This window comes from Lynx rufus, unplaced genomic scaffold, assembly GCF_022079265.1.
Source record: "Lynx rufus isolate CCGP_SWC_20201006 ecotype Redwood Valley unplaced genomic scaffold, mLynRuf1.p SCAF_9, whole genome shotgun sequence".
NCBI lineage: Eukaryota > Metazoa > Chordata > Mammalia > Carnivora > Felidae > Lynx > Lynx rufus.
The window spans coordinates 73,658,999-73,671,472 of record NW_025814897.1 but is presented as its reverse complement, the minus strand read 5'-3'; the positions used below and the strand labels follow the sequence as shown (position 1 = coordinate 73,671,472).

At 45.5% G+C, this 12,474-nt stretch overlaps 1 protein-coding gene across 5 annotated transcripts in view; it reads left to right on the top strand.

The window, feature by feature from the left end:
• Nucleotides 1-12,474, top strand: part of ABCC8 (ATP binding cassette subfamily C member 8) — a 77,748-nt gene that overhangs the window by 17,163 nt on the left and 48,111 nt on the right. For all 5 annotated transcript variants that reach the window (XM_047071321.1, XM_047071320.1, XM_047071319.1 and 2 more), the window contains exons 7-8: nucleotides 5,161-5,325; nucleotides 8,412-8,567. In XM_047071321.1, coding sequence (XP_046927277.1) covers nucleotides 5,161-5,325; nucleotides 8,412-8,567 — 321 coding nt within the window. The remainder of the gene's footprint in view (nucleotides 1-5,160; nucleotides 5,326-8,411; nucleotides 8,568-12,474) is intronic.

Below are 12,474 nucleotides of genomic sequence, written 5' to 3'. Positions count from 1 at the left end.
TCTTGTCTACAAGAGTGTTACCTTCAGTTCTAGTCTGACCATAGATGACTCCAGAATACTCTACATTGGTAACCCTGTAGCAACAGGGCCTGTTGTTACTATTGGGGGGGGGGGATGTCACAGGCCAGAGCCCTTGTCAGCTTGTCCACATTGTTGTCTTCTTCCTGTGTTTCCCAAAGCTCTGGTGGGCTTCTGCTGGTGAGAGAGCTCTGAGGCAGGATGTGCCAGAGAGGTAGTGAGAACAGCACTTAGAATTTTAGCTCATCTGAACGTTAGCTTTGCGGTCTCTTTTCTCTTTATTTGTATACCAGCCCTGGGATTTACCGCCCTCTCGTTGGAATGCTCTTGTCCTGGTTACTCGTCAGTACATAAATCCCTGAGACAGATGGCTCTGCCTCAGTGGCTGCAGGCCTTATCAGATTTAATATTTGTTCCCTGCAGCCCAAATACAATCAGCAAATTACAGACACTGAAACAAGAGGTGAAAGTAAATATAGTCTCCAGTGTCAGCAGCAAAGAATCCTCAACCGTGTGGTTGCCTGGGATATGGCTTAATTCTCATTTGGGCTTCTGGACCCAGAAAATGGGGCAGAGGGGTCATTTATTGAGGTCATTCGGTTCATCCCCCTGCCTCCCAATGGCTCTAACTCAGAGAGACAGGTGCTGTTCTGGTCTTTATGAACCTACAAGGACAGAAGCTCTCTAGCTACGTGTGCCAGCATTTAACAACCCTCTCTGTGAGAAAGCCCTTCTTTCCACTCAGCCTCGATCCACGCTGCTGTAGTCTGCACAGCCGGACACGACTGTTTACATCATTGTCAGTGGCTGCCCTGTCCTCCCTTCCCTTTCCGGGACACTCACAGTTGGCAGGAATCACACCGCCCTTGGCATCTGTGAGGACAAACATTATCTCTTCTTTAATTCCACACTCCTGCCCCGTCTGCCACACCCCGGGGAAAGCTGGGACCCTGGCTGGGAGCAGCCCATGACCTCCCCCTCTACTGCCTCCTCTCCCACCTAACCCCCACCCACAATCTGTCACCTGCTGTGGATGCCACTGATCTGGCTGCAGGGCAAGGGAACTGGATTCATAATGAACTGCCAGCATCTGAAACCTGCCAGCGCTGCCCTAGGCCATTAGTTGAGCAGAGAAAGAACAGTCTGGGTTTGATCTGAGGGCCAAAGCTTCAAACAGCCTCTAACCTCAGAGGGGAAATGTGTGTAAGTTTGTGAGTGTACGTGTGTTTCTGAATGAGTTCTCCTGGAAACTGTTTATGATTCTGTATGTATGTCCTTCTATTTGTCCTGTGTCTCTTGGTTTATCTCTTTCCATGTGTGTCTGTGTCCCTATTTGAGTACACGTATTTGTAGCTATTGTTGTGGGTGACTGTGTAAATTTATATGCATTTCTGTGACTTTGTGATGTCAGTGCGTGGGCTGGTGTCTTCATGGCAATGCCCATGCAGCTGCTCTGGCCTGGCAGGACTCCCTTCATCTCACTAACCCCTTTCAGCCACCAAGACTCAGCTCAGATGTCACCTCCTCCAGAAAGACTTCCTCTAATAGGGTTAGATTCCCCTCCTCTGTGCTCCCATAACATCCGGGGCTTACACCATCAAAAACCCCTTGTCTCTTTCCCAACTTGACCCTGAGTCCCCTACGACAAGAACTGCATTATCTGACCTCGGGGTGCCCAACACCCAGCTCTATGCCTGACATTCAGGAGGCACAGGAGAAATGATTCTTCAGGGAATCATATAGAAGTTGCCACATATTGAGTGCTTATGCTTACTAGATATTTTTAGCTGCATTGTTATGTTAAATTCTCACAACAACTCTGAGTAGAAACCCTTAATGGCCTCATTTTACAGTGAGGAAACTGAGGCTCAGAGAGTTTGAAGAACTTACATAAAGACACAGTGGCTAATATATAATGATCTAGGACTCAAACTCAGATGTGGCTAACCTCTAAATCCAGGCTCTAAACCACCATGATAACTGGTTATAGATGGATGGATGGTTGGGTACATTGGTCCATGAGTGTTCAAAGATAGTTGTCATTGTTTTCACCCAGGGTCTTCCAGGGCTGGGACCTATGGGCAATGCATCTTCTGGTTCCCGCCAAAATAAGAAGCAAAAGCCCATGTGATCCCTCTCCATTAAGCTCTAGAGAACAAGGGAAGGAGGGCTTTCCAGTCATATCTCTGGCCAGACAGGGATAATGAGGGTCAGAACTATAGAGTCAAGGGTCCTAGGTTCTAGTCCTACCTGTGCAATGAACCCAGCTCAACTGCAAAATGGAGAAATGTAGGGGCGCCTGGGTGTTTGTTGAGCTTCCAACTTCAGCTCGGGTCACGATCTTGCGGTTTGTGAGTTCAAGCCCTACATCGGGCTCTGTGCTGACAGCTCAGAGCCTGGAGCCTGCTCTGGATTCTGTCTCCCTCTCTCTCTGCCCCTCTCCCGCTCACACTCTTTCTGTCTCTCTCAAAAATAAACACTTAAAAATGGGAAATGTATAACTTCTATAACAAGTAGATGGGAAGGAAGAGCATATACACTGATTGATTTAAAATATGTATTGAGCACCCCCGGAAACAAACACAGTTTCTTTCCCCAAGAGCTTGTGAAAATGTGGGACGAGGGTATCTGATCTTCTGAAGCATTTAACTCCCACCAGATGTCATGTTGCAGGTCCTTGGCCTTTCCTCTCTAGCCTTCAAGGTGCTGGGCAATGTCAGTGCCCTCACACCCATTTAAACCTCCCCAATGCCTGCCTTCCTTGGGTAGTAGTGCCTCAGGTCTCTTTGGCTAGTTTAGTTCCCACTTCTTAATAAAAACTTAGCTATTCTGGGCTCCATATCTTTTATGTCTCTCTTTGAAGAGAGATCAATAATGTCCTAATGACTTATACCTACAGGAAGATTTTCATTTTAATAGGCCACGAAATTCTTGATCCAAAGAAATATAGTTTCCGACCCTGTGGTGTGTGTGTGTTATGGGGGGAAGGGGTCAAGGTTTTGCCTTTAAAGCTGCAAAAAAAGAATTTGTTGTTTTGTTAAAAATGTGAAAATGATGAGTGTATTTAACAAATGCCACCCGTACTCTCACCAACATACGTGATCAGTTGACTTTTCTAGTCCTCATTTTCCAGCCTATGTGTTTTCCGATCATTGTGACATAGCACATGCATGGCAGTCCTTGCTGCTTGAGAGCTTTTGTGATGATTAGTGTTCTTGAGTGTGTGGTGTTCCCATGAGCATCATACCATACCTAACCATTCTCTGTGGTTGGACATTTGCATGGCTTTTCAGACTCTCCCCTTGCTGTAGTCCAGAGATAGAATACTTTTTTCACATACAGCTATTTCCTGGTGTGAAATTATTTCCTTTGGGGTAAATTCCCATGATGTGCTTTGTTGCTTTAACATAATGGACTCCATTCTCCAGAGCTGGGTCTCTGCAGAAGATGATAGAACCTAAGAATTCCAAAATATGTTGGATAGGACCAGGCTTTCCCAAATCCACATGCCTTCTTTTTTGACTGAGAACCAGCCAAGTGGCCATGTTTCTGTCCCCCACAAGTCATAAGCTTGTAGCTGACAATGGGAGACTCAAGGTCAAAAGGCTGGATAAGGCTTTGGTAGTACATCTAGGGTCGTAGTTTTGGCATCACACAGGTTCATGTTCACATGTTGTCCCTTATCAGCGTGTGACCTTGAACCAGCCACATAGCCATGCTGAGACACCATTTCCTCATGTATAAAATTAGGCTCATAATGGCATTCTTCTCATTAGTGTATTATGAGAATGGAGTTCTGTACCTGGTAAATATTGTATCCTGCCTGTAGGATACAGGTCTCAACCCCTGCAGCCTAATTTTAAGGTCCATTTTGCTGCCTCCAGCTCACCCCCACCCTCTACCCTCTCTTTTCTCCTTCTGCCTTTCCCTCTGGTTCTTTGACAAATGAGACAGAGTCAGGGGTTCAGGCCTTGGTAGGGCCTTCCTCTATGAGACCTCAGTGGTCTCTCTATGTCTACTTCCTGCTTCCTCTCTCTGTGTCTGTGAAAAGCCTCCTTTCCCACAGATCCAGGGAGAGATGATAGATGTAAGCTCCATGAAGCAGGGCTGGTTTAGAAGGCCCAGATCTTTTCTACTACCATTCGATAGCCCTGTATCCGAGATCCAGGAATTTCTGACTCTAGGAAAAAGACTGCTTTTAGAGTTCTGACCCCTTGGAACCTGATCCTGGCCATAGACATGCCCTCAGCCTCCTTCTCATCACTATGTTCCCACCACCCTTTAGCCTGCAGCAGCTCCTATCCCCTTTCAAATGGCTTTTGGAGTTCAGGGCAGAGCCTCAGAAAGGGGAGAGAGTGCTGTCTTCATGGAAACATTGATGTGGTTCTGCTGGGGAGCAAAGGTTTAATCAGGATCAAAGTTTTCCTGGGAGTTATTGATGCTGAATTTGGAAACAGGCATGCTGTTGTTTCCTGGTATCTTTAGCAACAGAGTCAAAATGTTTGGTTTTTCCCAGTGCTTATCATCTGAGATCTTGCTAGAGGTGCAGCAAGAGGACCTTCGATTTAAAAGGACGTCCCGGGACCCCACGAGGCTCAGGGGCTTCTAAAATCTTCTCCAGCCTATTATAGGTGATGACTTTCCATCTTGCCTGGGAGCACTACAGTTTTCCCATTGGTCTTTCTTCCCCAGAAATTTCTACAGGGCAGGCTGTCGGGGAGTGTAGGACAAGACCTCAGCTCATTCCGGTTTTTTTGTAGCAGAGAACACACGTTGTGGGATTTGTTCAGGCAGTTCTGGTTTTGGCTGCTCTGTGATTTGCTCTATTTATTCTTGTTCCATTCAGAGTGATCTCCCCTGGGCCCGGTGGCCACAAAGCTGAGAGTCATATTTATGGGCATGAGGTTAGAACTGGGCCACATTCTGTTCTCCTAAGTAGGATGATAAAGAGGGGATAGGCACCCCTCCCTGTGGCTAGAAGAATGTTTAGTTGGATTTATTAGTCTAATTTCCCTCATAAACAGCTGCATAAAGCTTTGCAAGCATGGAGGGTCTTATAATAATGGCCACTGTGGCACAGTAACAGGTGCTAATGGCGGTCATTTTGCTAGCAACGACAGCCACCTCTGAATTCTCTTTCAGACGCAATTTCTCGGGGTTTACTTTGTCTCATCCCAAGAGTTCCTTGCTAATGCCTACGTCTTGGCCGTGCTTCTGTTCCTTGCCCTCCTACTGCAAAGAACATTTCTGCAAGCATCCTACTATGTCGCCATCGAAACTGGAATTAACTTGAGAGGAGCAATACAGGTACTTTTTGCAATACAGGCTAATTATGTTTTCACTTAGCAGTAAGAACCGCGTTATTCATCCTCATGGGCACTTAAGAATAATTCCGGTGTGAGTTTATCTTTTTGTTGCCCTTTAGCAGTGTTTTGAAACAATAACCATTGACAAAGAGTACGTGTAGGAAGAGTGGAAAGTGCCTTGGGCTGGACTCAGGGCGTGCAATAGTTCTAGCCCTGGTTCTGCCTTGCACGAGGTCTGTGATGTCACCTGCTTGGCCTAGAATGGGACAGATGTCACTAATGGGTCACCACATTCTTTCCAGCTGAATGCACATGCAGTGTCAGACTCCTTCCCCAGATTCTGTCCCAGGGGTCTGCTACCAGTCTTCTCTGGGTGCAAAAAAAAAAAAATAAATGAGCTTGACTTACTGGGACTAGAGAGCCTCTAATGTCTATTTGAGCTCTTAAATCTTGGCCCAGCAAGATTTATTTGAACTCTTAAACCTTGGACCTAGTCCCTTGGATCTAGGTCCTTCTTCCTTCCCCCTGTGGTTTCCTTCCCAGAGTGGGTTTAAAGGGTGATCAAAATCAGGAAGGATTCAGGGCACTTTTAGGCAAGGCAGTGACGAGAGTTGTCCAAGCCCTAGTATTCTCTTTAGAATTTTGGTTCAGCCATTGGAATGGGGAGACCCAGTGAGATGGTGGTTTAAGTAGGACAAAAGTTTGTTTTCCACACACAGTCAGGGCTGCTGTGGCAGCTGCACACTTGTCAGAGACCCTGGCTCCTTCTGTAAGGCTGCCAGCCTGCTCATGTGCCTTCTGCCCCATGGCTTCAGATGACTGTTGACATTGCCAATGCTGGGCCTACATTTTAAACCAGCAAGAGAAGAAAGATGGGACAAAAGGAGGGAATGCTGCCTTCTTTTAAAATCATAATGCAGAAGCTACACATGTCCTTCTTCAGCCCATCGATGAGAAATTGGCCACGTGGCCACACCTAGAGAGGCTAGAAAGTGTGGTCTTTGTTCCTGACAGCCATATATGCCTTGCTAGAAATTCTTCTCGTGAAAAGAGAAGAATGGGTCTCTTGTGAAAAGAGAGAATGGATATTGGGAGACAACTAGCAGATTCTGCCATACCCAGAAATTCCCATGAAGTCAGTAGAACACTCAGAAGTTGTGACTAAATCCCAAAGCCACATCACACTTCAAGACAGAAATATTTCTCATTTCATTATTAACATTGACTGGTCCTTGGGAGCCAGGATCAGAGGCTTTGCAGAAAAGGGACTGAGAAGAGAAGGGTATGACCTGGGCTGGGGATCCTGTCAGAGTCCAAACTCTGGTTATCTTAGTACAGGCCATGTGAGTGGTGCCCCCTGGAGTTGTGCACAGATTGTGCATCTGTACATGACAACGCTGCCCATCCCCAGTGGTTTTTCACTGAGAAAACAGAATCATTTCCTCATCATGTGAGAGTGGTGGAAAGAGCCCAGGAAAATACAAGACCCTCTGAGATTCACGGGGGCTCAAAGCTAGGAAGAACAAAGTCATTTCTCAGTTCAGAAAACCTCTCTGAAAATCCCAGCCTCTGCACAGACTCTTCCATTGACTGGCAGGCACATACCACCATAGACAACAGCCAATTTTGTAGTCAGTTTTGTAATTAAATCTTTCTACTTGTAGGTCATAAATTACACACTAGCCCAGTATTTTCCAATTACGCTAAAAGAGCCAAGTATGGTTTTTAAATGGATTAGCATGTAATTGTTCTTATCAAACTGTCTGAATCCAGGAGAGCTAAATTCATATGCCACAAAAAGAAACTGCTGGTATTAATTATAAAACAAATTAGAAGAACAAACCTTTTTTTCAGAGATTTACATAAAATTGTAGATAAAGGTCTACGTCTTCATGGGTTTGAGAAGAATGACAGTTCTTGAATGAAAAGTTATTAAACCCCATGCTTGTATTATATATAAAATTTGTGGACATAAACCAGCTATCAGTCAATTGTGGATTTCTGTGTATCCTAGTCTTTACTTAATAATGCTTTATTTGATAGATTACTCTATGTTCCTACTTCACTAAAACTAAATTTACTATTATTCTTTGAAGACTGATTTCACATAACCTGGGCCGTGCCTAGATCTGTCCAAAAATGTCATTGCCATTATTTTAAACTGTACCCATGGTGTATATAAACTCAAAAAAGACATATGATAGGTTCATGCTTTAAGCAGACCTGATCCACAAGAAAGCTTGGGTTTCACAAAAGATGAATTTAGGACTGGGAGTCCACCTGACAACAGAATGCACAATAGAATTTCATTTAAGAGGAGGCATCCCTAGGATGTTGAAGACAGAAATGCATTTCTCCTTGTTTAAGAGCACATAACTTGAAAATTGCCATGTTTCTAGGAGGCACGATCACTCTGCACACAGAGCTTTTAGGATCAGAGCCCACAGGGAGCCATTTCCATGGCTGCTCCCCATCTGCCCTGAGGAGACAGAACAAGGTCCTCTGGGGGCAGGACTCCCATGGTGGTGGGGCTGATCGATACTTGTATGTCATGTCTCACAAAAGACCTTCCCAAGCTGATCCCTTGTTTTGTTTCAAGGCTCAGTTAAGACAAGACACGGCCTCCAAACATACCCCTCTCCTGGTTGAAGACAGCCACATTAAAACAGACAGCTGCCCCACTTTATCATTTTTATGAAGTGTGTTCTCCACTGGCCTCTGGCAAACCAAGAATACAACAGGACACGAAGATCACTTTTAAGATTTAAGAGCTAATTAAGTCCTGTCCCCAAGGGAGAGGTCTTGCTTTGCTGGGGAAGTAGCTTGCCATGCTGGCAAGGATTCCTCATGTGAATGCTGCCTTTCTGAATTGCTTGTTCTGTAATCAAAGGCCTTTGCCTCTCTGAGCCTTAGTTACCTCATTTGTAAAATTGGAACCACTAATGCAGTGCCCCCTTACAAAGCTGCTCTGGGGCCCCGTGGAGGAATGTCTGAGAAGGCACTGGCATATTGTAGACACATGGCATCTGGGAGACGGATTAGAATGATGATGATGACAAATGTGAAATACTCTGCTCTCATTTCCAGACCAAGATTTACAATAAAATTATGCACCTGTCCACCTCCAACCTGTCCATGGGGGACATGACAGCCGGGCAGATCTGCAACCTGGTTGCCATCGACACCAACCAGCTCATGTGGTTTTTCTTCCTGTGCCCAAACCTTTGGGCCATGCCAGTACAGGTAAGGGATGTGTGTCTGGGGTGGGGGTGGGGGGCACAAAGTCAGAATCTGCTGGTACATGCCCAGTGACTAGGGGCTCACCATCTTCCATTCCATGTTTGCCTGCACCTTCCACACCCTTGGGGTCTCCATGGTGTGTACCCCTGGCTTCCAATACTCGCTCACACTCTGTAAACAGTCTAGCTATCTCTCTTGTCATTTAGGCTCTCAAAAAGCAGCCAACCTTAAAAAAAAAAAAAACTATGGGATAATCATATGTGGAACATTTTTGCAGACATTAAAAGTTATGTTACAACAAAGTACTTAATTACACTGAAAAGTGTTCATGATGGATGTTTAAGCCAAAAAGGTTACAAAATAGTACATGCAGTGAGCTTCACACTAAATTGGAATACATGTACATGTACACATTGGCACAGACTCACCCAGAAAAAAGAACTAGAAGGCCACATGGTGGGGTTACGAGTGACTTTTATTTTCTTTATGCATTTCTAAATTCTCAAGTAAGCAAGTGTTGTTCTTGAAGATCAAAAACATGATTATTTCTAAAGCCAAACAACCTTTGGGGATGGTTCTGAAGGAGGTGCATTCTCCCCCAACGATAGCAGGAGAATCCTTGGCGTGGTTTTCCTGACTCCTGGTCTGGTCTGCTCTGTCTCTCATCTGGAGCTTTGACCATGGACTTGGCTTCACTCTGGTGAATCCCAGAACCCCTGCAGGCTCCACAGAGGCTGCCTGGTATAGAGGAAAGTGCCTGGACTTTGGTGAAACCAGTTGATTCAAATACTTAACCTGTCTGAGCCTCAAATTCCTCGTTTATGAAAAGGGGATGATTCCTACCCTCTGGTGTTGCTATGACGAGTCAATTAGACGATGTAAGTAAAGCACCAAGCAGAGTACCCGGCCCAGAGCAGTCACTAAGTAAATATCAGATCCCTGGAAATTGCAGACTTTGGTTTGAGTGAGGACTTTACCAGTTCAGAATCGATTGCTTCTTAGGACGCAGATTCCACAAAACTTAATCTCAAGTGATTTTTATTGGTCTTTCTTACCTGTAAAACTTATATTTGAAAGACTTTAAAGGAAAATAGAACAGAGAGTCAGCTAGGCATCTTGATGGGGACGTAGGACAGGGAATCTGATGGTCCTTTTTATGGGGACAGCCCTGTATGCCATCCCCCATTACCACTTATCCATGTCTAGGCCACCGTCCTCCCCCCAGCTCTACCAAGATGGATTGGTGACTACAGAAGCTGTATAAAGGGGCACCTGGGTAGCTCAGTTGGTTAAGTGTCCTACTCTCAATTCCAGCTCAGGTCCTGATCTCACAATTCATGAGGTAGAGCCCCATGTCGGGCTCCATGCTAACAGTGCAGAGTTTGTTTGGGATTCTCTCTCTCCCACCCTCTCTGCCCCTCCCCCACTCATGAGAGTTCTCTCTCTCTCTCTCTCTCTCTCTCTCTCTCAAAATAAATAAATAAATAAACTTTTTTTAAAAAAGAAGCCATAGAAGGGCCTGGAGAGTTCATCTAATATGGTTACCAGTCTTTTGTCCACAAGAACACTTTCTATTATGTCCCCTTAAACAGCCTCTTTTGAAAGACTTTGTCCACCAAAATCTTCATTAAGATTTCATTTGTCCACCAGATTATCATTACTACTATTTACAATGTTTATTGCACGTACATCATTGCTAACAATGCTAATACTAATAACCCTTGCCCCAGGGACACCTGGGTGGCTCAGTCAGTTAAGCATCCAACTTCATTCAGCTCAGGTCATGAACTCACTATTCATGGGTTTGAGCCCCACATCAGGCTCTGTGCTGACAGGTTGGAGCCTGGAGCCTGCTTCCAATTCTGTGTGTGTGTCTCTCTCTGCCCTTCCCCCTGCTTGTGCTCTCTCTCTCTCTCTCTCTCAAGAATAAATAAACATTAAAAAAATTAAAAGAAAAAATAATCTTTGCCTGCCCCAGCCTCTGTCACTTATGCAGTTAACCCTCCCAACACCCAGGGGGTGGTAGTTTTTATCTCCACTACTTACCTTTGTTTATTTATCATGACGTATCATTTGGTTTTCCACTTTTAATTCCTTAAAGGCTGGCTATACCTTTGCCACTTAGAGCTTTAACCAGCCCTCAAGACCCAGTGTTCCCATGTGGAGTTGATCCAATCCTTTCAACCTAGCCAGGATCTCGTGTGCAGCCTGGGTCGCCTTTGGAAATACTGAAACTAGCTCAGGAGCCCCTCTCCTTTATCCCCGGGAACTCTCCTTGATTTGTAATCTTTTTTGGTCACATATACTTTTTTTGATAAAAGCTTCGTTAAGATATAATTCACCCATTTAAACTGTATGATTTGGTGAGTTTTAGCATATTCAGAGTTGTGCGACCATCATTACAATTTTATTAAGTTTATTTATTTATTTTTGCTTAATGTTTGTTTATGTTGAGAGAGAGAGAGAGTGAGCCAGGGAGGGGCAGAGAGAGGGAGAGAGAGAATCCCAAGCAGGCTCCGCACTGTCAGCGCAGAGCCCCACACAGGGCTCGAACTCACGAACGGTGAGGTCATGACCTGAGCTGAAATCAAGAGTCGGTGGCTTAACCGACTGAGCCACCCAGGCGCCCCTAGCATTGTCACACTTTTAGAACACTTTCGTCACCCCAAAGGGAAACCCGTACCCATTGATGGTCACTTCTCATCCCCTCCCCCAGCCCGAGGCAACCTCTGACCTACACATACTTTTGACAGTCTAATAAAAGCTTCTCAGAAAAACAAACGTGTGTTCACACGTTTTGCCTACGATTTCAGGGGCTGGACTGGCCCCCTGAAGCTCTTGGATGCCGTGTTAAGGAACTCGGCAATAGTGGGGACTTCTTTGATTCCTCATCCCATGGGCACTGGAGGGGTGGGGCACACAGTGAGCCGGTAGCTGTGCCATATACCCAAGTATCTCCTTTCCGTGCTTCCCTAGTGACAGAGATCCCATGAGGCCTGTTTGTTTGTTTGTTTGTTTAAGAAAAGGGTTGCCGCCTGGTTTGATCTCTATGGGCCAGGTATTATTCTAGGTGCTTATCATATATATTCATTTAATATTCACAGAAGTCCTGCTAAGTAGACATTAAAATCACCATGGTAAGGATGAAGAAGCTGAAACTCAGAGAGGTTAAGTAACTTGCCTAAGATTGCACAGCTAAGTGCTGAGACTGCATTCAAACTCAGGCTTGCAGACTCCGGGGACAATGATCTCCCCACTATTATACTAGATCACTTTCCTAACTTGTAAATAGGAGCTAACGTAGCCCTTGTATTCCCCACACTTGCTTTGCGTACTCAGAATCACTGCTTTCTGATATATTCTCCTGTAAGGTCCACTCAGACCCCTCAGAATAGAAGAGTGGACAGAAGAATTTAGGGAGCATGACAAGGGGTGGGTGGAGGAGGAGGAAGAGCCTGGCATCAGCAGCAGCTGTGTCTCCAGGTCTTGTTCCAGCAGCTGCCAGCACTTGGACGTGGTGGGGGTTCAGGCACCGAGCCCCAGCAGGTGCCATGGTGGTGACTCTGGGAGTGCTCTTGGAGCTTCCTTGGTGTCTGGCTCTACCCAAGCCGCTGAACAATATGCCCTGATTGCCTCCATCTGAGGACAGCTAATGAAAACACTGGATGCCAGGGATAATTTTTGGGTAGGGTGATGGAAGCGGAGCCTGGCAGGAGTAGGAGTTTCTTTATTTCCCAACGTGCTTCTCTGCACCCCCGTGTCAGCATTTAACATCAGTGAAACACTGGGAGGCAGGTGGCAAAGGGGTCACTTACCAGCCCCTAAGATCCTGCTAATACAAGAGGCATTCTGTGATTAAGAGAAATTACAAAACCGCCCACCTCTGCCCTCGAGGTAGTGCAAGGAGCTT